General features: G+C 37.4%; 1 protein-coding gene across 1 annotated transcript in view; it reads right to left on the bottom strand.

Moving 5' to 3' along the window:
- Positions 1-24,891, bottom strand: part of KIDINS220 (kinase D interacting substrate 220) — a 162,679-nt gene extending 137,788 nt beyond the window's left edge. Inside the window, 10 exon segments of the mRNA XM_038396468.2 lie at positions 4,170-4,268; positions 7,205-7,303; positions 10,002-10,199; positions 12,204-12,302; positions 15,057-15,158; positions 15,996-16,094; positions 17,938-18,036; positions 19,986-20,084; positions 24,768-24,791; positions 24,793-24,891. Of these exon segments, the coding sequence (XP_038252396.1) occupies positions 4,170-4,268; positions 7,205-7,303; positions 10,002-10,199; positions 12,204-12,302; positions 15,057-15,158; positions 15,996-16,094; positions 17,938-18,036; positions 19,986-20,084; positions 24,768-24,791; positions 24,793-24,876 (1,002 nt within the window). The 5' untranslated portion in view covers positions 24,877-24,891.
- Between the last annotated feature and the right edge of the window lie 2,096 nt (positions 24,892-26,987).

Here is a 26,987-nt window from a genome sequence, read left to right as displayed (position 1 = left end):
AAAATACACTTACTTTTCAAGAACAGAGTAAACTGATCAAAGGCATTCATCATAAGCAATGTAAATGCCTTTCTACAGCCACTTTATTACACAGTCCAAAGCCAGTTGCTTTCATAAACAAACAAACAGTCTAAGGGGGTTGGGGAGATTCCCATAATATGGCTACCAGTGCATTTGGGAAAAAAGTTAAATCGTTGCTATGTATAGTATTCTCTCTTTTCAATTCCTGTAAATGCAATCACTGACTGTCAGAGCTCAAGTTTATTACTTATTAGCACAGTCTCTCCTTCACCCTCACCACATTCACTGCCATTCACTTTACCTCAGCAACACCAGCATCACCAACAAGAGTCTCTCAGTTTCCTACTGAATGGCTCTTACTGAGCAAAAAAGAAAAGGAGTATTTGTGGCACCTTAGAGACTAACAAATTTATTTGAGCATAAGCTTTCATGAGCTACAGCTCACTTCATCAGATGCATTCGGTGGAAAATACAGAGGGGAGATTGATATACGCACACAGAGAACATGAAACAATGGGTTTTATCATACACACTGTAAGGAGAGTGATCACTTAAGATGAGCTATTACCAGCAGGAAGGAGGGGGGGAAGGAGGAAAACCTTTTGTGGTGACAAGCAAGGTGGGCCATTTCCAGCAGTTAACAAGAACTTCTGAGGAACAGTGGAGGGTGGGGTGGGAGGAGAAATAACATGGGGAAATAGTTTTACTTTGTGTAATGACTCATCCACTCCCAGTCTCTATTCAAGCCCAAGTTAATTGTATCCAGTTTGCAAATTAATTCCAATTCAGCAGCCTCTCGGAGTCGGTTTTTGAAGTTTTTTTGTTGAAGGATAGCCACTCTCAGGTCTGTAATCGTGTGACCGGAGAGACTGAAGTGTTCTCCGACTGGTTTTTGAATGTTATAATTCTTGACATCTGATTTGTGTCCATTTATTCTTTTACGTAGAGATTGTCCAGTTTGACCAATGTACATGGCAAAGGGGCATTGCTGGCACATGATGGCATATATCACATTGGTAGATGCACAGGTGAACGAGCCTCTGAAAGTGTGGCTGATGTGATTAGGCCCTATGATGGTGTCCCCTGAATAGATATGTGGACGTCCTTTTGAATGTTAGGAATCATTAAGAAAGGGATAGAGAATAAGACTGAAAATATCATATTGCCTCTATATAAATCCAGGGTATGCCCCACATCTTGAATACTGCATGCAGATGTGGTCGCCCCATCTCAAAAAAAGATATATTGGACTTGAGAAAGGTTCAGAAAAGGGCAACAAAAATGATTAGGGATATAGAACAGCTGCCATATGAGGAGTGATTAATAAGACTGTGACTTCTCTGCTTGGAAAAGAGACAACTAAGAGGGGATGTGAGTGTAGCGCATAGGGCTAGCCTCCTTGCTTGCTTATATATCTTTTCTTATGGGTTTTATTGTTTGTTTTATTATAATAGATTTATAGATCTGTACTAGAGTATTTTTGGGAGTAACGCAAGGAACCTACAGTCCACATCCCATATGTTGAGCTGTACTGCCTGGGAGTCACCTACTATGGAGATGTGTTGCTCATGTCCATTCCATGACGTGCCCTTCTTCCCCAGTGTCGGAGTTTCCAGCAAGAAGGAACTGAGGGTGGGGGGAGCCGGCAGCTCCCCTTATACCACGGCATACACTTGCCACTGAGGGCACCAGAGCCGGTTCCTTATGGATACCATTGAGGGAAAAACTTCCGGCACCGGTGCATGTGGCAAGCACACACACCTACAATGGAATGCACATGAGAAACACATCTCTAAGAACATCAGTTATGAAAAAAGGTAACTGTCTTTTCCAGTATTTAACTGTCCTTTGTAGTTAGAAGGTGTTTCCTGATATTAAACCTAAATCTCCCTTGCTGCAGATTAGGCCAATTACTTCTTGTCCTACCCTCAGTGGACATGGAGAACAATCAATTTCTGTCCTCTTTATAACAACCCTTAAAATATTGGAATACTTCTTTTCTCTAGACTAAACATGCCCTTTTTCCCCTCACAGGTCATGTTTTTCAAATTGCATACCTTTTTTGTTCCTTTTCTCTGGACTCTTTCCAATTTGTCCACATTTTTCTTAAATGTGGTGCCAAACGGGGCACAGTACTTCACCTGAGGCCTCACCAGTGCCCAGTAGAGTGAAACAATTACTTCATCTGTCTTACAAAGAGCACCCCGTTAACACATTCCATAATAACATTTGCCTTTTTAGCAATAGTATCGCATTGACTCATATTCAAATTTATGATCCCCTACAACTGGGAGATCCTTTTCAGCAGTACTGCTGCCTAATCAGTTATTCTGCATTTTGTATTTATATATTAGACTGTTTTCTTCCTAAGTGTAGTAGTTTTCACTTGTCTTTATTATATTTCGTCTTGTTGATATCAAACAACTAACATGGTTTAGGCACCTAACTCCAGTAGAGGGTTTATGGCTGTGAATCCCGAGTATAGAAAGGTGCTTTCTTTTGGCCTGGACTTAAGTGCCTAAGTCTCTTTGAGGGGCAGGATTTAGGCTCTCCCCTCCTTGGTATCTCTTATTGGCTTGCTTAAGTGGCTCCCTGCCTAGCATGGTGGCTTTTGCAAATATCATTCTTAAGTGCCTAACTGTCCCCATGCCTGGACACATAACTCAGGGTTATGACTTCCACTACATGGTAGGGCACCGAAAAGTTAGGCATTGTGACATTCTAGTCCCCCTTGTTAATTTCTTCCCTAGGTAACTTGATTGTTATCAGTTTAAGATGGTCTGGTATTTACATTCATCTTAAGCTCCTCCTGCCCCCATCTTTTAAATGCTTCTTCATGGAGTTTTCTCTGGCCAACATCTGAAGCTTAGCTGGTCAGTCATTGTCACAATCAGATTGACTGAAAAGGCTTGCAAGAGGACGGAAAGGTGTTTGTCTGCCCTGAGGAAAGAAATGCTTGGCTGCTATCTAGTACTGTTTCCTTGTCTGGGTGTTGTCAAGTTAATATTGACCCCTCAATAGCACCATTTTCTGGGCTGGTATTTCAGTGTTCAAATTAAGGAATGGAAAATATGAAACAGAAGTAGATTATATATATGTAAAAGAAGCTCAAGTAAGTTTTAACTGAAAGGCTAGTATTGAAATGAACTAAACTTTAATGTTACTGTTCTTGCCAGAACTAAATTTTAAGAATAAAGATTACTATTGTTGTTCACTCATCTTCAAAAGTTACAATCCCTGAAATTGTATTACATCTTAAATACCTGAGGTATAATTTTATTGCGATTTATGGGAGATTGAAAAAGCTATTTAATACTGTTGCCAAGGCTCAGCGAGGACTTGCCTGCGGAGCTAGCTGTTCTCAATTTAGATGACCAATCTTAAATGTGGTATGCCAGCCTACTGGAGCTTTCTATATTTTGTTCTGCAGTTGCCCTAAGGGTAGTGAATTGTTTACTGGGGTAGCAGAACCTGCTTTGCCTAAAGACACATTAATCTTTTGTCAGGAATAGAGACTGGGAGTGGATGAGTCATTACATAAAGTAAAACTATTTCCCCATGTTATTTCTCCTCCCACCCCAGCCCCCACTGTTCCTCAGACGTTCTTGTTAACTGCTGGAAATGGCCCACCTTGATCATCACCACAAAAGGTTTTCCTCCTTCTCCCCCTCCTTCCTGCTGGTAATAGCTCATCTTAAGTGATCACTCTCCTTACAGCGTGTATGATAAAACCCATTGTTTCATGTTCTATGTGTGTGTATATAAATCTCCCCACTGTATTTTTCACCAAATGCATCCGATGAAGTGAGCTGTAGCTCATGAAAGCTTATGCTCAAATAAATTTGTTAGTCTCTAAGGTGCCACAAGTACTGCTTTTCTTTTTTGCGAATACAGACTAACACGGCTGCTACTCTGAAACCTCTTACTGAGCAGTGATTGGTTCCTACCAGCAAAAGGCATGGCTACAGAGGGTACAGAGAACTGATTATATAGCACAGAAATATAAAGCTGAAATTAACCAGTAATGTAAGAGTGAACTGTCCGCATTGCCAACGAAATTGGAATTGGCTGATATGGTCTCAAATCCATTCAGGACGAAGACAAAAAAAGCACACACCATATCTGTGGTTACAATCCCAGTCACTTACCTTTGTACACATTTCAGTATCAGGATTGCATTGCAAGATATCCCTCACCATTGTAGCATTTCCTTTTTCAACAGCCCAATATAAAGCAGTTTTGCTATCCTACAAAACAAAAAACAACATCATTTTGGATTTACACAGCACTTTTCATCCAGGAGCATCCATTTTGTGGACCATATGGGATAATCACTATTTAAAGTAACACTGCAAAATTATATCACAGTTCAGGAAAGGCAGACATCCCACTAAAACTTCAAGGAACGTAATTCCTTACACCAGAATTTGGCTAGAAAAAAGGGAATAAAACCTCTATAAGATTCCAGGAGGATCTTTAACTATTCAAAATAGTCAGGATGGCATTTCCAACAACCCAGCAATTCCCAAAACCATACTAGGGCATTGCTTCAGGTCATGACTCAGAGAGAAATGTACCACCTATGGAAAAATCACCACCATTTCTTGCAGATTGCTAGGCTTTCTCAGATAGGTTTTACAATCCAAATATAGAAAAGGCCCAAATCTTCTTCACTTGCAAGATCAGAGGTCTTTGGACTGAGTTTTAGATAGCTATGAAAAATAAATTGTGAACATGTAGTCAGCCAAGAGCTAATGAACAATTCAGTCCATCCCTTCACCCATGACTGGCTTGCTGGAAGCAGTAGGGCAGGGACAAATGGGGAATTCTCACACCCTATGTAACATTAATGGGGGAAGAAAGGAAGCCTTCAGAGAGACGAGCATGCAAGGCAATCTGATTGGATGATTCATCTCTATGAGGACTGAGGACCACCCAAGATGTAGTACACAGGGCAATGATGGGAACAATGCTGGCCAATGCAACAAAGCCTTCAGGCCATCCTAATTCGGTCAGACACCTTGGTGACTGTACAAGCAGATCCAAGACATGGGTTCGACTTCCTGTTCCACTCTATGTATGTTTTTTTCCCCATCCACTCTTAAGTTCAAAGAAGGGCACTGGTGGGGAACTATCTGCTGGGCTTGCAAGTAGTTCATGAATTGGGAGCCAGGGAAGAGACATGAAGGCTTGCAATATGGAGTTCCATCATGTCATTTGCCATTGCATACATGCGGTAGATTTCTAGTTGTAGATATTTTTGGATTGGTATGGTGTCCAGCAAACTGGACTGTTTCTGTTGGAATTCCTCTCATGTTGATGGTTCATACATCCAATCACAAAAGTAGCTCCAGGCCTGAGGAGCAGCTCCTTTTTCTTCTCCCTCTCACAAGAGCCTCTAGTAGCAGATGCTACTCTTTGTTTTACAGGTCTCTAAGCTCTTTCTTTGCATGTACAGAAGAAAGTAGAAGTTAGAGCCAGCATGAAGGACCAGAAGAAAATGCTTCACAGTATACAGTACTGGAACCACTAGCATAAAAGACTGACTCTGGTGATCAGTTCAGTGCCCGACTATGTTGTGCTTAGGCAGGATCAAGGGGTTCCAGATTTATGGCCAAGGAAGAATGGAAGGTCTCACCACTAGAGAGTTAGCTTATAAGAACATAGTCATTTTGTTTAGTGTGCTGGCAGACCCACTGAGAAGTTTGGCCTATTTACATGGCCTGGGGTTTAAATATTTAGCCAAAAAATACAGTCATTTTTAATATTTAGATTTAAAACTTGGTCTACAAGTCATACAATTTCTCCAAGCAGAGCTTGGGGAAAAAATCCACTTGTTTACTCCCCAAGGGCAAGCAGGAAACCTTTATAGGCAATGATCATCAACTTCTGCAGAATCAAAAGATATTCTTTAAAACTAATATTCTAGCTCTTTTGCCTGAGAAGATAACCTGATAACCCTTCAAAAACTAACCATATATGAATCGATGTAGTGTTGTCTAAGTCTGCCAACAGAGTACTGAAGTATCTCTACTGTTCATTATAATTTTAGCAAGCTACAATACAATGAAAAATTATCTGGCTTTAGTCTGTTTTCACTGTCAGAGAATTCACACCAGAGAATCAGGTCAGCTTTGGCCCACTGTTGCTTGGAAAAGCTCTGACCTGCACCAGAAGCTATTCAGTGAGGAAGAAGTAAATAACAGAGACTTGGGGAAGGAGGTCAAGCAGTGGTGACCCAACCTTCCCTCTTCAATGTAGCAGCCAAGCAACTACAAGAACGTTTTCCTTTTCCATTCCAGTATCCTGAGGACATTGAAGGGCTCCAAATTTATCAGACAAGTAGTAGACAAAAGCTGATATGGCAAAGATGGAACTCACAAGCAGGATCCAGTGACAGCATACTGGAAGGAGGCCTAAAAAACCCTCCCCCTTTCATAGCTGCTGGGGGAGACAACTTGGCTTCTCTCTTGGTAATTGCACAGACACTGAGGCACCAAATCTATTTTTTTTGTAGCTAGTAAGTTTAGTGTTCTAGCAAGTAGTGCATGGGTGCTTTACCACACACCAACATACAGATGGTGGGGAAAGGTTAAAGGAGTAGAAGGAATGATTGGATGTGACAAACTTTAGGGAGAGAAGAAAGAAGAGGAAGAAGACATGGAAGAAGATAGAAAAAGTGAGTAGAAGAAAAAACTAACAGTAACTGATAATAATGCAGAGTATTAAAAGAAAAAAAGGAAAAAAGAGTGGAGTTAACCCAGGAAGAGAAAGAAGTTCTAACAAAAACAAGAAAGGTGTTGTGAGTAGGCCCGGTCAAATAGTACTGACAACAATATATTTAAATTTAATTTATTCAGAAAATATGTTATGGGAATACTGATAAAATGCATCAAATATATTCAATAAATATTTTTTCTGTTAGGTAATTAAAAGTAAAAAGTTGGTTGACAATATATTTTTATTAAATACAGCATATAAGATATATTCCTTCAAGAGCAAGAGCAAAAGCAGTGTCAAAAGAGATTTTTTTTCTTCATACTAGTTAGCAGACTTTGTCCTCTGGCTGGTAGACTATGGACAAATTTTTCAAGCTGTATTTTTCAGGGAACTGTACAATTCTCAACTTCCCATTCCACCATAAAAAACAAAAACAAAAAACAAACACCACCATTGTCCTTACCTGACCTCTAATGTCTATGTCAGCATATTTATGTAGCAGGGCCCTCACAATTTCAACATGACCTCCTCTAACAGCCCCTATCAACACAGTGTCTCCACTCTGCAAATAAATTAAATGATAGAAAACAGGAACAATAGGTTAATCTTCCCTCATTTGATTAAAATGATTTACCAAAAAGAAAACATAATATTTTGCCTGAAAATCACATTAGGTGACAAATTATAGCCTATGAACATATAAATCATGTCAATTTTTACTAAATATTTATATAATGAAGTTCAGATTACCTATTAGTAGTATACACTGGTTAAGTATACTCAGAGAGTAGAAAAAGCTTCCATTTTTCAACATTTTTATTGCAAAGAGGTCAGACATTAAGCGTTTGAAGTAAAACCTAATCATGTGCAAGATTACAATTTGAGGAACCAAATCTTAAAATAAAGCAAGCATAGAAAGAACAAGAAAGAATAAATATGGGAAAAGAAATTTTTCTTGCTTAATTCTGTGTTAATTCATAGGTATTCATAAGAAAAGTCATTTTGAAGTCCTTCAGGAATTTGTGCTTTTTCTTCATAGAGCAATGGGTTTTTTTTTATATACTGAGGTCTTCTCTTTTGATAAATAAATGCTGTGCACAAGGGGCTGATTCTGGTCTCAGTTAATCCAACATAAAAAAGAAAACGTAACTTCACAGAAGTCATTGGAATTATATGAGTATACAATCTGAAGAATAAGGCCTAAAATCCAATATAAATTTTATTTAGCACCTCTCAATTCACATAATTTGTAATTGTTCTAACATACAAAAACTGAAGTCATGAACTGATATGATATGTCTTAATTTTTTTCCACAGTGAAACAGAGAAAATAAATGCCATCAGTAAATGAACAAGTATCTAAACATAATCACCATTTTGTATAAGCAGTCTAAGGGCCTGAATTTCAGTAACATCCCCTCCCTGGTAGCAAAACACTAAACTTAAATGCTGCAAGTGGGTGCTAGTGCTCCCACTATTCACTATTTTAAATCCCTCTGTGTAATACTGTTTTCATTTGCAGTGACAACCATAATCAAAATAGAATTATTCTATCTCAAAATTTTCTTTTTGTCACAGTAATTTGTACCGAAAAGGAAAGGGGGGGTAGGGGATGGGAGAGCATATAATAAGATTAAGTATCCTTTGGAACTGTGAAATAATTACTCAACCAATACTATACCTCAAATTGGGACCCAAATTGGAAAATTTAAGAATGAGGAATTCCAATCCACACCAATTAGAAGTCACTACATATCTGGCTCCTAACAGAAGGTGAGAGTATTAAGTATTTTAACCTTTGTTTCTGTAAGACCAATAATTTTTCATGCCACATACGCCATCAGACACACACTGCAGTTTAGTACAAAACTGTTTAGGAGACACATGAAGTGGATATTTAAGTGTGGAAACCATTAGTGGCAAAAAAAAAAAAATTATTTTTTTTTTTTTTTTTTTTTTTTACTTTTTGAACTCTGGCAGCAACCATTGAGAGTTTTTGTCACTGAGCCAAATGTATTATGTGTTAGTATTTAGCAGAACAAAATATTAGCTGTTTAATAGTATAAATCAATGCCTACTAATTTTGTCAAGCACAAAGATATCAGACCTTACAATAACCTCATTCAGATTACTATCTTCCCCCACCTCCTGCAGCCACCGCCAAATGACTTTCAATATGATTTAAGCCTCTGCTATCAAAAAAACACTAGAGCAGTGGAGTCACAAGAGGTAGTAGCATAGATATAATTCATTACGATCATTACTGGCTGCTGTAAAATGATTCCTAGCATTTTTATGCATCAGTTTTACCTATATACTTTCAAATTGAGCCAATGTCCTTTGTTTTAGATCTAGAAAAGAATGCTTAACACTTTGATTTCCAATCATAACAGCTTGTGAAATATTAGCTGCTAAATTTCTATCACTACTGAAGAGAGAAAAAGCAAGATGCCAATCCAGAATGACACTACCTTGTAACTTGACAGTGCTAGAAACTCTTTAGAAACTATTAAATGTGCCTCCAGACCCATTACATTTTTCTAAGCACCTGCTGTGTCAGAAAAAAAAAAACCACTGATCTCTGTTAAAAGTGAAAAAGGCACTGAAAATGAAAAGAAAGTGAATTTCTGGGGAACAATATTTATTTAATTAATACTAATGCTAGAAGGGACAACCCTGATCACTTATTCTTATTTCCTGAATAACAAAGAACATAGAATATCAATCAGTAATTTCAGCAATGGAGGGTATTATTCTTCACCACCCAATAAATGAATCCTGAGTTCAATATATTATGGTTGACCTACAGCATATCTTTTGGAAGGACATCAAAAAACAAAAAGGAGCATCTGTTAAGAAACTCAAGTGGATAGTCCCACAGTGTATTGCACTGCTGTGTTAACCCAGGCCCTGAAAGGATTTCATGACTCTTACAAACCAAGGGAGCTGGAAAAAGGTGTGCTGAAGAGGTGACATTAGTCCACCTATACATTAGTGGCAACTGGTAATGCCAGAATAATGTTAGACTTTCTTAGCTCTATACAAATAACATTTATTTTTCCTATCAAGCACGTTGCCTATGGCTGATTTAAAATGGTAACACAAAAGTCTGCCACCTAGTTGCAGAAAATTAAAAAATAAATATGAAATTACATAATATATATGAGTTAACAACACCACTATACACTACATAAAATTATGCAGGCTAATATATCAGGCATATGTTTGACACCAAGTTTATCATCAGAGCACTTACTAACCCTGTCAGGAATGTTCACATAAGTTCCAGCATCAAGCAGATCCTGAACAATTTCGGTGTGCCCTTCCTTTGATGCAATCATCAAAGCTGTATTTCCATCTTTATCTGTTAAATTTACATTTGGGTTCCTTTTCAGAATTTCCTTTACCGAGTCAGTGTAACCACCTTTTACTGCCACAATAAGTGCAGTCATAGAGTTCTAAAAAAAAAAAAAAAACCCAAGAAATTATTACACCCTAAATAAGAAATACAAATAATTATAATACCTGAACACTGCAAGCTATCTAAAGAAGAATGAAAGATTTCTCATGAAAGTATTAAATACCTTCTCGAGCATTCAAATGTTAGCACAGATATTTATTAAATGTGCCATATATGGTAGTATGTACTTTATAAAGTTTAAAAATAAACAGGCACTATCTCAAAGAGCTTTCTAAATGCAAGCGTGAAATCCTAAAGCAATTTATCATAACTTCTGAAAAAAATATGAACTGTACAATCTTTCTGCATTATTATGAAAATTATATCAGTGCACTAAATATGCCAATTCCACTTCAGAAAAATAAATTAGAACCACTTTTTTTATTTGTTTACCCAGAACAAATTGTTTTTTATTGCACGCTTTGAAGTGAGAATATTACCCTCCATTGTCCCTCCTCCAACCATCTGAGGAGTTATCTAGAATGAAATGTTAATGAGATAGCAAAGTTTTCACCAGCAACTAGACTAATACCCTTACATTATGTAGTATGTTTCTTCTTGAGCAGTCTCACTAATTTCAATAGGATTATTTAAAGAGTATTTGAAGTATTTTTCAGAGTAAGAATATCACAATCTAAATGTGAGTGATATGAAATGATAAGAAGAATGCTGAAAGGTTTTTTTGGGGGGGTAACTTTTTTTGTTTTTTTGTAGGGGTTATTCGCAGCACCCACTTTAACCTGTATAATTAGAGCAATTTAAATATTCATTTTCATCAAAAATCCATGTGTTGTGAAGCCAAACAGAATTCTTGTTTTACTAGTTTAGGGCTTAACTATTATTTCAGTACCCATGCATCAGCATATAGTATATATTGAGAAAGTGCACTACTACACTCAAACTCAACATTTGTCTTCATCAAAGCACAACATTGTATCTGAATTCAGGATGCAATTCATTTACATGAATTCTTGGGAACTGTCAGCTTACTCTATCACATTAGGCCCCAATCGTGTAAAGAGAACTGCTCAGGTGTAGGGGTTTGCCTGCATGTTTCCTTTGCAGGACTAAAGGTGACAAAGACTGCTGCCATATGTAAATACTGTGTGTTCTTATGGAATTTTTATTGAACATTTTATGCAGAGAGGTCACCTTTCTAAATGAACTAATTACATTATTTTCAATTAAAATATCGAACACTCTTCAATAACTATTTTAAAATAAAAGGAGTACTTGTGGCACCTTAGAGACTAACAAATTTATTAGAGCATAAACTTTCGTGAGCTACAGCTCACTTTCATCGAAAGCTTATGCTCTAATAAATTTGTTAGTCTCTAAGGTGCCACAAGTACTCCTTTTCTTTTTGCGAATACAGACTAACACGGCTGCTACTCTGAAACCTATTTTAAAATAAAACAGCCTTTCAATTATAAGACAAAATAGGCAATTAAAGCAATAAGTTAAACATATTATCTGGAAAACATGAAGAGCCACACCAACTTTTATACATGATTTATTATTCAAATAGCAATATGTGATAGGTACTTGGCACACCAAGATTCTGCTTATCATTGAGTTTTGACTCAGTAGTTAAATCTCTAAAAATAGCAACTGACAATCTATTAAGTTGCGACTCCTAAAACATAGCACAGATGTTCCTTTTCATTGTATAAATCCAAAGAAATTAAATGTGTGCTATTATTTTCCACTACTTCTGTAATGTATCTGTTAAATTTAAAATTCATTGTTTAAAAAATTATATAGCAATGTCAGAGCTGAGAGTACTAAACCCATAGTCATAAAAAGCTCTCTGATAGTTTGATTTCTTTTATGTCTTTTTGATTAGATCTTAAAAAATAACCTGCACACAGATCAAGGCCAATAAATTGCTTTTTCTTCATTGCTTTGTTTTATTTTTGCACACCAGAAACGTCAATCTGTTTATGCTAGAAACAAGAGATGTGGACACATCTTACCATGGAAAACAAAATTAGTTACTTACAGCCCCTTCTTGATCAACATCAGCACCCATCTGCAGCAAGTATTTCACACATTCTAAATGACCCTTCCTAGCAGCCCAAATCAATGGTGTGGTTCCATACTATAAACAAAATCAATCACAAAACTTATTAATATGTTCTTTCAAATTGAGTTGCTGTATTTAATGTCAAGAATGGACTAGTGTCCTATACTGTCTAGCAGAGTGTGCTCGGCACTATAAAATACACAAACATAAAGACAGGCCTTGCCTTCCCCAATTATTTTACAGTATAAAAAAAGATAGACCCCCTCATAATCATAACAGATGCATATCATAGGAGTGGAGTTTTAGGGAAAAGTTTTGAGAAGATACTGGTATCTTAGCATACTGGGTTATTTCCTGGATAGGAGGCAACATGTGAAAATTCATGGAGGTGAGAGCTGGAGAAGGAACTAACAGTACAGTGATGCTAAAATTACTGGTAGAAAGACAGAATAGGGGAAGATAAGACCCACAATGTAAGCATGTGGGGCTATAGTGTCAAGAAATTTAAACATAAAGCAGCGCACAAGGGGTTTACCGGGGGCAGGAAAGAAACAGAGAAGTGCACAAAGTGGTGATGGATGCATTTTCGGTGGATCAGGGGAAGATGTAGTGCAAGCATCAGGGCAGTTACTGAAGATCCTATAGTATGTACAAGTTAGAAGACTATGGAGGACTGAACAAGTATTCTGGATTGGCCAAAGTTTCAATAAGGTCTCAACAGTCTGCAAGAGCTGTGTATTAGTTTCCAAAGGATTCTGAGGTGCAGGATTTGATTTACAAAGCCACAAGGCTCCAATCCAACAAAGTAACTAACCATATGCTTTACTTTAAATCATGTGAATAGTAAGCCCATTGACTTCAATGGGAATATGCTCATGCTAAAAATTAAGTATGTGTTTAAGGCATTTGTTGGATCAGAGACTAAATGATTTCAGTTTTTCCCATTTGAGAGACCACCTCCCTCCCCATGTAATATTGCTGCTAGTGTGGTAAGCTTAGGCAATGACCTTTAATCCCCTGCTTTTGAAATGAGAGAGAGAGAGAGACAGCTTATGGTAAGACTTTTTTTTTTTTTGAGGGATCCTTGACAAACTCAATTCCTCCTCCCTACCCTAGCCCCAAATTTCAGACTATGCTTCAATGTGCATCTAATTTCTAGGCATTTTATGAAGGGTTTGGTTGAAAACTACAGTTCAGATAGGGAAGGGAATTTATTTTCAGATTAATAATTTAACCTGTTGAGATTGAGAACAGTGTTTGGTTAATTTTTGTATTAATCAGTGTGTATAAGCATCAAGATTTCAAGAAAGACAGCTTTTACGTTTAAAAAATGAAGATGTATATTGTAGGAAATCCTGTACAGCTGTTCTTTGAAAGTTACTTAATACAAGGAATAAATAATATATATATACAATTAATTAATGACTACTAATTTCATCGGGGAAAAGATTGTTTGAAAGATCAATCTGAGGGGTATTTTCAGACACATGCAATTTTTAAAAAATTATTATTTTACTCTATGGAGAGCCATACAATCTGTTTTTAGACAGAGACATCCAGAGCACCACAAAGGGGTCACTTAATAGCAGCTGTTTATAAAAGGAAACTGACTAGCAACCGAGTCAGTTTTTACAGATGGAAGTGTAAAGAGCTTGTATGAGAAAAGGGTTTTATTCCTGTAACTCTAAGAATCTCATCGAGGACTTAAAATTAACAACCCAAATTTCAAAAGTAAGCTTCCCTAATAAATAATACGTCCCTTAAGATGACAGAGAGACGGGGATTAAAAGAACAAGCAATGTTTTGATGTTGTATTGTTATTCAGGACAATGAAAAACAATACAGAAAGTTAAAATATTAAGTTCTTTTTTTTTAAATGACCTGCCAGTTTGCAAAATGGAAAACGAAATGAAATGTTTGTTTCAAAACTCAGTACTTAGTAATTTACTTCCATTTTCAACCTTCCGTTAAGTGTCATCAAGCTGCATTTTCATTATCACACTGGCCCATGCCTTGGAACAAGAACTTTTAAAATAATCCAAAGAATATTTAATCATCCAGGAAGTAACTCTGAATTAAAAAAATAATTTTGTCATCCAATTTCTCCTGAATATTTCAACTAAACCTTAAAAATAAATAATATTTATTTTTAAGTTTTATGATCTCATCTTTATTAGGTGATCAAACTTATTTGTGAAAGCAATAAGATGGAGGGGGTGTTCTCTCACCGGGCCTATTAAGCTTATTTATTTAGTCTGAAGCTGTGTTTTCAGAAGCTATTTGCTTTGGAACAGTGATCAGCTAACTGGTTAAAAAGCTACACTTCACAAAATGAAGTTACCACATTTTAAATGTTTGCAATTTTAACCCCTTTCTCACAGGCTTCAGAATTATATATGTATGCAAGTCAGGTTAGCACTGTTTCCAAAAGCTATAGAAGCAAAAGAAGAAAAATATGATTTAAGGCAATCAGTGTTCAGTGCAATATTTTGATATTATATTTAGTATATTACTCACTGTAAACTATTATATACTATGAAGCAAGATTTGCAAAGTATACTTGCCAAGCCGGTGACTTGTGCCATACCACAGGGATTTTAACCATGTGAGCAAAAAATGTAATTTAGTCTAATTTTTCAGGATCAGTGACAGATGTTTTAGTCAGAAAATGTATAAATTTTGAAATTCTTCCATAAATGAAATGTTTAATGAAGAGAAATTCTGGATATTATATGCTAGATAATTTCCTTGACGTATGACACTCTTTCCTGGGCTGTACAAACAATTCTGTAATAATATAAAAATACTAAACAAAACGTCATAGCTTACTTTATCAGAGCAGTTGACTTTAGCTCCATGTTGCAGTAACAGATGTACTATATCTGAGTGGCCACGTCCTGCTGCCCAAATGATTGGATAAACGCTATATTGCTTGGATCAGATAATAACAACATAAAAGCTAAGCCATGGAAACAAAAACATATTCCTAACTCTACTTTTTTTTATTTATACATTAATAACTATTAGAATGCCTCAGACTTCATAAAACATGAAAGGAAATACACACAAAATTATGTATTGATCATACTTCAGTAACTGTTGCCAATTAAATGGATTAGTCAGTAGTAGAAAAGTCATGTATTGTTTGGAAACAGTTATTCTTAACAAGGATTTAAAAAGATCATATCCTAATACCTCACTATTTACACAGTTGTAATGACAAACAGAACCTAAAATGCACTACATACATATACACCATATACACCTTCTAACATCAATGGGAGCAAATAATGCTAACACATGCAGAAGACAGAATACAGCCCCAAAAATCAGTATCATGACTAGTCTTCTCATGAGTATCTGTATATATGACACAATTACAACCCAGACTATTTGTTAGTTAACAAGAAATAATTAAAACAAGAGATGTTACTACTCTTAATTATATAAATGTTTATTCAATTATAGATTTCTAGAAATAAAGTAATTAAAACTGAATAGAATTCTCCTTCTACTGTACATGGCTTAATACACATAGAAATTACTGTCACTATCTTAATATCTTCCTGATGTAAACTTTACTGAAATCTATATCATCTGCTCCAATTAACAATAGTTGCTGTGACACTAAATCATAAAACTATCACTTTATTGCCATGAAATGTAGTATAAAATTTTATATAAAACTCATAGTTCTTCGCAAGAGAATACTACTACACAATTCAGGTTTTTCAGGGATCTTTCTCTTCTCAAAAGATCAAACCTTACCTGCCCAGTGATGTTTGGGTTTGCTCCTTTCTCAAGAAGCAGCTCAGCTACTTTAGTACAACCTTTATATGATGCCCACATTAGGGCTGTCCACCCTCCCTGTAAAACACAACAGAGAAAAATATTAGAGAGATTTATTTAAAACCTATATTTATGCATTTTTTTGTTGCACACCTGTTCTTAGACTCCTGTTTATGAGCCTATCACAAGCAATAGTGACAAATGTTGCCATCTAACTAGTCTAAAAATTCAAACATGTAACATTTAAAATTGAACTTTTTTTGCTGCAAAATACAGAATTTAGGACAGGAGGTGAGGAGGAGGAAGAAAAATGCTCTCCTAAATGATTGTATCAGACTTGCTGCAGACAAAATCACAGACTTCAAACAAAAGCACTGCGGAATCTAGTTTGAATAAGATGCTTCCATAATGGCTCTCAAATGAAGGTGGACAAACCTGCCAATGTTACAGTTGAATAAAAGTTACTGGGAAACTCACGGACAAATTTGAATTCACTGTTCTATAAAACTAAACAGATGGAGTTTAAGAGCATGGCTTGCCACTTGAATGTGCATGGTTCCATAAAGGAAAAGTATACAGTAGCTCCTCACTTAACGTTGTGTGGTTTACATTGGTTTTGTTATTAGGTTGCTGATCTATTAGAGAACATACTCCTTTAAAGTCCTGCAATGTTCCTTTATAACCTTGTTTGGCTCCGCCTGCCCGGTGCTCCTGCCAAGGCCCGGGTCGAGGGGCTTGTCCCGCTCTGCCTGCCAGGCATTCCAGCCAGGAAACAGGGTAGGAGTGCAGGGGCTTGCTCTGTTCCACCCTCCCAGGGCTCCTGCCAGGGAGCAGGGTTGGGGCACGGGGGCTTGCCCCACTCCACCCACCCGGGGCGCCTGCTGGGGAAGTGGGTCAAGGCACCCCACGCTGCCAACCAAGCATTTCAGCCAGGGACCGGGCAAGCCCCCACGCCCCAACTCCACTACACCCCTGCCACAACCAAGCTCCAAAATCATCATTGGTGAGTACAGTATTAAATTGTTTGTTTAAAATTATTTAAAACTTATACTGTATATGTCTTTTGTCTGTCAAAAAAAAATTCCCTGGAACGTAACTTCCCCTATTTACATTAATTCTTATGGAGAAATTGGATTCACTTGACACCGTTTCGCTAAAAGTTGCATTTTTCAAGAACATAACTAGGAGATTAAGTGAGGAGTTATTCTAAATGGTTTTATCCCTACCCAGAGCACCATATTAACATTTATTTTACTGAAAAACAAGAACAAAAAGTATTTTCCTCTTTAGCTACCTTCCCCAGGACAAAATCAAATCCCCAGAATCCTAAGAATTTAAAGAGTTGGACTTTGCAATTTAATGAAATTAATTATCCCTAACATATGCCACATAAGGAGACTATCCTATCAGTTATACATGCATTTGCCCAAATAACCAAGCCCTTAAACTACACTGAACTTGCTGGAGGGATTTAAATGTATTCTTTAGGATGCATTCTTCACCCAGCTAACAAAATCAACCATTGGAGTGCTTGTTACTTTGCCCCTCCCTAGTTTATATTTGCAAAGATTAAATATAATTAATTTTATGTGTTTAAATAAAATTGTTAAAAGTTTCAAGACCAGAGATTCTTCCAGCATGCAAGAAAGTCTCAAGTATAATACAGTTTACATTTCACAGACAGTTACAGTATTTTAGTTTAAACTCTATAAGAAATTCTAATCTACAGAAAAAGAAAACCACCACACCATGTTCTTTTCTATCAATAGACAAACATTTTAAAGCAGAACTTCTTTACATTTTAAAATACTCAACAAACAATAGGAGATCTTCATTCTGTTTTGCATAGCTGGAAAATCAACTCCATATTTGTCCCTATTAGCATAACTATTCTATTTTAAAACTAGAAAAAAATTCATACCATATCCCGGTGCTCCAAATTTACATTACAGTTAAGTAACTCTGCTACAATGTCTACATATCCTTCTTTAGCTGCCGAAATAAGAGCTGTCCAGTTATCCTACAACAAGAAAAATGTTGAAAGATGTAGTTGTTTTTTTTTTAAATTCAATTAATGATATTTACAGAGGATACAATATGAAGGTTTTACATACCAAGTTACTAGTCCCAGTGTACAGTGGTTCCCTTAGAGCTATCAAGTATCATTTTTTAGTATAAAGTACAAATTCATGTTATAATGTGCTTAATTTATTCAACTAATGACAATATACACCCACTGTGAAATTGTGGGTATGTGTTCAATATAATGCAAAATTTAATGTATTTCCTAACTGTGAAGTCTGTTTTTTCAAATGGAAGCCTTTATCATACAGACTAATAAGCCAAGAGGATAAAGATGGCTTAAACTCAATCTGTATCAGTACTTACTAGAACAAAATTAACAACCAGCATGTTGAGATTCCCCCATCACAAGTTTATACTTCTGAGTTTTTCCATGACCAAAGGATAGGAATTACTCTTTCTGTCTAGTTAAAAATATATGGTTCTTTTTCACTTCAATGCTAAAACATTTCAGCTTCTAGAATCTACAAACATAGATGTGCGTCAGGTTGATAGTCGTACTAGTTTGTTAGTTAGTACTAGGTGCCACAAGTACTCCTCGTTTTTTATAAATAGGTATGTGTGTGTCTTGAATTCCCTCAGACTTAATTCTTTTGATGGTTGTGGTTTCTCTCCTGTGCCAAGACACTTTTTCCCAAATTCCACAAAGCTCCATCATCAGCCATTTACACTTGTCTAACTAACTTCTCCCTTTTGGTCATCATTTCTCCAACTTTACATTACAGTTCAAAATTATCAATGGAAAAAAGTTACTTAGCCTTCAAAATGCCTCTCTTTCTTTCACTGATTGTTCAAACAAGTAAACTAAGTCTCATGAGTTTCATTCTCATGAGCAGCAGGGAAGGAGAATCCACACAACTCTGTCTTCCATTCACCTCTCCTTTGTCTATAACTTGAAAACATACTTGACCCTGAACTCTCTCCTCTCATATTTATATTTGTAAAATCTTCCTGTCACCAACCCCACAACACTGGCTATGTATAAAACTGCCCCTGCTCCACACCTCTGATGTAATATTAATATATCCATTTATCTTTCACCTTAACTATTGCTACTCATCTCTATTGCCTTCCAAATTCTAACTAACAGCAGTATTCTGCATAGCTTCTAACAGGTTTAAAGCAGCTGAATGACATCACTTCTATCGTCAATAAACCTATCTGGCACTCCATTCATTTCAGATTCAGTTCAAAATTTCCCATCTTGTCTTAAATCCCCCACCGTCCTGCCTGTTTCTTTGCCAGTCCTCAAGTCCCCTGCTTATCTAGCACTTATCTCTGGATCTTTCCATGCAAACTTGCTATTGCTGATGCAAGAGTTCTCTCCAGTATTGCTCCTCCCATATTGAATTGGCTGCCTTTTATCTCTCTACTTCATCCATTCTCCATTTTTTTTTCAAAACTCAGCTAAGCACATCTTCCTCATCTATGCCTTGTGATTTCTTTCCCCTCCGCTATTATGTAATTCTGTAAATTGATTCTTTACTACAGCTTTATAAAAAAAATTGAGATAAGGCATGAAAGACACCTCATAAAATAAAGCTGTACTGTATTCCCAAATACACAAACTTTCATATGGCATCAGTTCAAACATGGAAATGCCAGGACACAGCCTGCTTTGTGATGCTAATGACCAATAGCTATACACTGTTGTTCTATGGCTGCTACAATTAAGGAACCAGCACCTACCTAGTCAAGAGAGCTGCTTTGTGGATCGGTTACAGTGGTAAACATGTTAACTATTTTACCATTATAATTGATCTGAACTCAGCCGCAGAGCTGCTTCACTTAACAGACCTGAAGCAGAACTACATGATAATTTAGAGCCAGACACATTAGTGCTAGTTAAGGAACCATCCTGGAAAAAGAAATGATACTAATACTTACTGTATCTTCCAGGTTGCAGTTAGCTCCTTTCTTGAGCAATTCTTGGACAATTTCTAAATTGCCTTGCTCAGCAGCCAACATCAATGGAGTTTGACCGTTCTGTAATCAAATGATAGTTACAACTGAAGTACTTAGACAAGTTGATACATCTTTAAAATTCCATAGTTATATACACAACCAGTGAAGTACCGATCATCTATAAAGGAAGTTCAGGTACTGCTCACATAATTTATGCTTAGATTCAGTATATGAGAACATTGGTAAACTTAACATATTCAAACATAGCAAAAAAAGTTGGTGAAAAAAGAAATGGCAACATAATATTAAATCTTTCCATATAGTAGTCCATATAGAAACAGTGGTTTCAAATATTTAAAGAGTGGCTTTTAGAAAATAATTGCAATACACTAAAAGCATAACAGTCCACAACTCATTTATCCACCTAACACATCTGAAGATCCAGAGTTTTTCTTCCTTACTCACAGCTTGAAGAAGCTTAGCCATATAGTTAGAAAGACCATAGTCCAACCACTGAATTGGAATCTGCAGAGCACCAAAAGTCCATACTGAAATTTCTTTTGCAAGTCCAGAAAACATAGTTCAGTACACATGTATTATTTTCTGAACACAGACAATATGCTTGTCATTGTACCAAACAACTGAACAGCTTAGAGTCTATTAATCTTATCCTGCAAGGTACTAGAAGTCTCATCTCACTGAAACAAACAAGACTGGAAGGCGTTTAGCATCTTGCACGATCAAGCCATCAGGGATAATAAAAAAACCTGATACAAAGCTGACTCCCTTCTATGGAAATGCCTTCTCGGAGAAAAGTCTCTCTCCCAGCTCAAGGAGCAAAAGAACTATCCCAGATTACATTGCTTGCTGCTAGACACCATTCCTTGCATCCTCTCTCAATCCATAAGCCTTGTTAGCTATGAGAAAGAGTCCATACAAGGGTTTTCCTGTATGATGGTTTCTCCACCATCCATTAGGGCATCGTAGAAGATAATTTCGATTGTGAGGAAGAATAGACTTTGGGAAAAGTGGGGAGGGAGAGGGAGGGGAGAGAGAGAGAATCTGATATACTCAAGGTTAGGTGAGTTTGCAGGTAACGGAATTTGTCTGAAAGTGCCTACACTGGCACTGTGAGATGATGGATTTCTCCCTATCCTCCTCCCACCTTGCTCCATCTTCAAGCTAGAAGTTACCTATGTCTGAATGGATCATTGCTTCCCTTAAGAGATGCAAAGAACAGCGTCCAATTTCCCTCAGTTTTAGTAATAGCATTGGATGCCTGCCTACAACAGCCGTGTCATTGTAAGAAGTACATTAGTAACTTTTCTGAAAGTGGCCATACTTCAACAACAACAACCAAAACTTCAAAAACAGACTCCAATGGAAAAACTGCAGAACTGGAATTAATTTGCAAACTTGACACATCAATTAGGCCTGAATAAAGACTGGGAGTGGCTGGGTCACTACATAAAGTAATTTTCCCTCTGTTGATACTCACCCCTTGTCTGTCAACTGTTGGGAAATAGGCTACATCCACCCTGTTTGAATTAGCATCGTTAGCACTGACCCCCCAGTTGGTAAGAAACTCCCATCTTTTCATGTGCTGTAATATATATACACCTGCCTACTGTATTTTTCACTCCATGCATCTGATGAAGTGGGTTTTAGCCCACGAAAGCTTATGCCGAAATAAATTTGTTAGTCCCTAAGGTGCCACAAAGACTCCACGTTTTTCCTGAAAATATAAACTACTAACAAGCTGAATCACCTTATCTGATTACAGTGGCTTTAGTTAAGGTTACTAATCACCTTGCTGCTGACTACTTAATTAAGGAATATATATTATCAGTCCTTCTCTTCTGCTTCTGGTACAATGAACGATGGAAATGCATTGACTCATCCAGGAGGATTTCTGCTATAGCAGGCATTTTCCTTAAATTAGCTTAAATTGGATTTTTTCAGATAGTATCATTATGAATAATCATCACAGTTGTACATTTTGCACTAACAGGGCATATCTTACAGTGTATAAATTGTAAGTTCTTCTTAGATGAAACATGACTGTATATGTGTAAAATGCCAAGTAAGTGTATGGTGCTATATTAATGTTTTCCAATAATAAAAACATATTTTTAGGGCTGTCGATTAATTGCAGTTAACTCACACGATTAACTAAAAAAAATTAATCGTGATTAATCGCAGTTTAGTCGCGCTGTTTAAACAATAGAATACCAATTGAAATTTATTCAACATTTGGATGTTTTTCTACATTTTAAAATATATTTATTTTAATTACAACACAGTATACAAAGTTGACAGTGCTCACTTTATATTATTTTTATTACAAATATTTGCACTGTAAAAATGATAAACAAAAGAAATAGTATTTTTCAATTCACCTCATATAAGTACTGTAGTGCATTCTCTTTATTGTGAAAGTGCAACTTACAAATGTAGATTTTTTTTGTTACATAACTGAACTCAATAAGAAAACAATGTAAAACTCTAGAGCCTACAAGTCCACTCTACTTGTTATTCAGCCAGGCTAAGAGACACAGGTTTGTTTACATTTACAAGAGATAATTCTACCTACTTCTTATGTCACCAGAAAGTGAGAACAGGCATTCACATGGCACTTTTGTAGCTGGCATTGCAAGGTATTTATGTGCCAGATATGCTAAAACATTCACATGCCAGAGGACATGCTTCTATGCTGATGCTGCTTGTTAAAAAAATGTTTGTGAAATCCATGTTTTTAATGTAAAATGAAAAAGACTCAAAGAAAGAAATTATTATGAAAAAACACTAGCTATTGCCTCTTAGAAGTTCCAATACCCTATAATAATCAATTAGTCAAATCATGTGTCTCAACCCTTAATAAACTGACAAAGTTACAAAACCAAAAGTATCTCAGTAGCATAAAATGTACAAAACTCCAAGAAAAAATGATTTTTGTAAGCATCTGTTGGACGGCCTAAGAAAACTACAATATAGCTGACTGTCTGCGTTGCATCCTCAGTACTTTAGCATCGTTGCTATGTTATAATTAGACAAAATCAAACTCGATCCCTTAAAAAGAGAGAGAAATCATTAGTGGTTAGGGTGCTAGACCAGGAATAAGATGATCCAGGTTCAATTCCGTACTCTGTCACAGACTTCTTGTAAGACCTTGAGCAAGTCATTTAAGCCCAGATTTTTAAAGTTATTTAAGCATTGCTATACTCAGTGTTGCAACGTCTAACTGATTCAGGAGCCTATGTCTCATTTTCAAAAGGGATTTAGGCACTTAGTAGCCAAAATCTCAACAGCCTGTGATACCCTATATCTCATATGACAACCTGTACCCCATGTTCACAACTTTTATATGGTTATGATATATTTTGTACAAAGTTTGCCCTGTGAGGTATCACTTGAAAACTCATAATCTGTTGAATATATTGTCCTATTAAGATGTGCATAACAACACTGTGTGAAAACCTAGGAGATTTAACTATATGATTGTTACTGGAATATGTTGTAATTCTGGGTAACACCCACAAACCAATTCTCAGAGACAAAGAACACACTGGCACACCAGCAAAGTGCTAAAGGGCCATTACCTATTTAATCAGTTATTCAGAAGCAAGGAGGGAGGTATAAACAAAATTTACAATTCACCTGAAGGATAGTTTGGAGCTCACATACATAATGGAACTGCTTGCCTCCATCACCCAGCAAGGATTTTTCCAGAACAAAGGGTTGGAGTATAAGAAGAGGGGGAAATTGTCCCTAGCTTCCTCTCTCCATCTCTCTTCTCATGACAGCAACACTCTCAAAGAACTGAACAAAGGGAGAAATGGTCCCACGCTGAAAAGGGACACAGCCAGCAAAATGTATGGCAGTTCATGGTGAGACAAACCTTTTGCTTTAAACCTATTACCTTGGTAAAGTTTAATATTAGCTTGTGTGTTTACCTTTTTATTTCTTTCGTAACCAATATTGAATTATACACATCCATACTTGTAATCACTTAAAATTTCTCTCTCTCTAGTTAATAAACTTGCTGTTAATTGTTTTATCTAAACACCAGTGTGTTTGATTGAAGTGTTGGTAAACCTCTACTTGAGATAACAAAAGCTGGTGCATAATCATTCCCATTGTTGGAATGACAGACATATATGAGTTTACACAGGTTCAGGAAGGTACTGACAGTGTAATACATACATTCTGGGTGCAAGGCTGGAAATATGCAGGTGTCATCCTGCATGTTACTCATGGATGGCTGGGAGAGCATTCATGTATTCAGCTGGGTGTGACTTTTCATGCTGGTGGCTGTGAATGAGCAAAGTCTGGAGTGGTTTGCCGTTCGCCAGCAAAGCAGTGTAAAAAGCATTCCAGGCTGGAAAACTAAGGGAACACAGCAGTCCAGGTTACTCTTTGGAGAATGTCACACAACCATTTCTTTGTGCATCAATTCCCCATATCTAAAATGAGGATAATATTATTTCCTACCTCACAGGGGTATTGTGAGGAGAATATACTGAAAGATTGCGAGGCAGTCAGATACTACATTAGTGGAGGCCATCTAAATACCTAACATAGATAGGCCACAGTATGGCTCTTATGAGCTGAGAGTACAATTGAAGGACAAAGAAAGGACCACAGAAGAAAATTACTGGATAGGAATTTATCATCATTAAATAGCCAGTGTGATGTCATATCAGTTATTCATCCTGCAATTAACATGTAACAATATTCAAGAAATCTTTGAAAAACTCATCTTACCTCATTTCTTTCATCCACATCTTTGGCACTTCTCAAGAAGTGCTTTTAGAGCAGGAACATTTTCCTCTTCCACATAGGTCACAAGACTCTGAGTCTGAGACTTGGCCATTTTTAGATAGTACTTCAAGTACTTGTATAACATATATACCTGTATTTAAAAAAAAAAAGTATAGTAAAGAAGCATTCAGATTTGATTTTATTACAGAAACCAAACTGCTGATTGCACATAAGTATCTGCCACTCTCAGCAATAAAACATTTCTGTGACTAACAACTCTAAATCGACATTTAGATGAAGACCAAGTTGCTAAATCTTTTGCAATTCTGTGAAAATTCAAGGATTTACCCTATCCTTAGCATTGTGCAGGAACACGAGGTTCTGAAGGAAATAGATAATATTCTTTCACACTTTATATATGTACAGTACAGGACTGTACAAATGTCCTTGTCCCCCTGAAAGGTATTACCTGTTGCATATTTCTTAGTATATAGGAACTCAATTGCAGCACAGTTGGCCACAAACTATATACCAAACCTCAATTATTTCAGTTATTTTTAAGAATTCTGCCCCAATAGATGCATCAATTCCAAGGTCAAAGGGACCACTGTGATCATCCAGTCTGACCTCCTCTATACACAGGAGATAAACCTTCCCCGAATAATTCCTAGCGCATATCTTTTAGAAAAATATCCAATGTAGATTTAAAAAGTGATCAGTGATGGAAATCCACCATGATCCTTGGTAAATTATTCCAATGGTCAATTATTCTCACCATCAAAAATTCTGACTTATTTCTACCCTGAATTTGGTCTAGCTTCAACTTCCAGCCCTGGATTGTGTTATACCAATCTCTAATAGATTGAAAAGCCATTATTAAATAGTTGTCCCTGTGCAGATACTTATAAACTGTAATCAAGTCACCCCTTAATCTTCTCTGTTTCACAGAATCATAGGACTGGAAGGGACCTCAAGAGGTCATCTAATCCAGTTCTCGCACTCATGGCAGGACTAAGTATTATCATTCTAGATTAGAGGTGGGCAACCTATGGCCCACGGGCCACACCTGGCCCGCAGGACCGTCCTGCCCAGCCCCTGAGCGCCTGCCCCCGGCCCCTCCTCCACTGTCCCCCCTTCCCCGCAGCCACGTTGCTGCGTGGGGAGCCCTCTGGGCAGCAGGGCCGTGCGCTCCTGCAGTGCAGAGCGGCAGCGTGTCAACCTCTGGCCCGGCGACGCAGCTGCCAGACATGCTGCTCTGAGAAGCATGGTAAGGGGGTGGGGGTTTGGGTAAGGGCAGGGTCAGTTGGATGGGGCAGAGGTTCTTGGGCAGGGGCAAGGGACGGGGAATTCTAGGGGGGCAGTTTATGGGTGGGGGTCCCGGGAGGGGGCAGTCAGGGGACAAGGAGCGGTGGGGTTGGAGGGGTGGGGAGTTCTGAGGGGGGCAGTGGGAGAGGCCAGATAGGGGCGGGGGCCAGGCTGTTTGGGAGGCACAGCCTTCCGTACCAGGCCCTCCATACAGTTTCACACCTCGATATGGCCCTTGGGCCAAAAAGTTTGCTCACCCCCGTTCTAGATCATCCCTGATAGATGTTTGTCTAACCTGCTCTTAAAAATCTCCAATGATGGAGATTCCACAGCCTCCCAAGGCAATTCATTCCAGGGCTTAACCGCTCTGACAGTTAGGAAGTTTTTCCTAATGTCCAACCTAAACCTCCTTTGCTGCAGTTTAAGCCCATTGCTTCTTGTCCTATCCTCAGAGGTTAAGAACAACAATTTTCTCCCTCCCGCTTGTAACAACCTTTTATGTACTTGAAACTATGTCCCTTCTCAGTCCTTTGCTTTTCCAGACTAAACAAACCCAATTTTTTCCATCTTCCCTCAAAGGTCAGGTTTTCTAGACCTTTGATCATTTGTTGTTGCTCTCTCTTGACTTTCTCCAATTTGTCCATATCTTTCCTGAAATGTGGAACCCAGAACTGGACACAATACTCCAGTTGAAGCTAATCAGTGCGGAGTAGAGCAAAAGAATTACTTCTCTTGTCTGCATACGACACTCCTGTTACAACATCCAAGAATGATGTTCGCTTTTTTTGCAACAGTGTTACATTGTTGACTCATATTTAGTTTTTGGTCCACTATGACCTAATCTCCCTGTAAGCTGCGCAGCGGCCTACTTGGCACTGTGCAAGTGCTCAGGAAACCCACCCGGGACCTGCTGCAGCT

The sequence above is a fragment of the Dermochelys coriacea genome, chromosome 3 (genome assembly GCF_009764565.3).
Source record: "Dermochelys coriacea isolate rDerCor1 chromosome 3, rDerCor1.pri.v4, whole genome shotgun sequence".
NCBI classification, from domain to species: domain Eukaryota; kingdom Metazoa; phylum Chordata; order Testudines; family Dermochelyidae; genus Dermochelys; species Dermochelys coriacea.
This window is presented reverse-complemented; position numbering and strand designations above follow the sequence as displayed.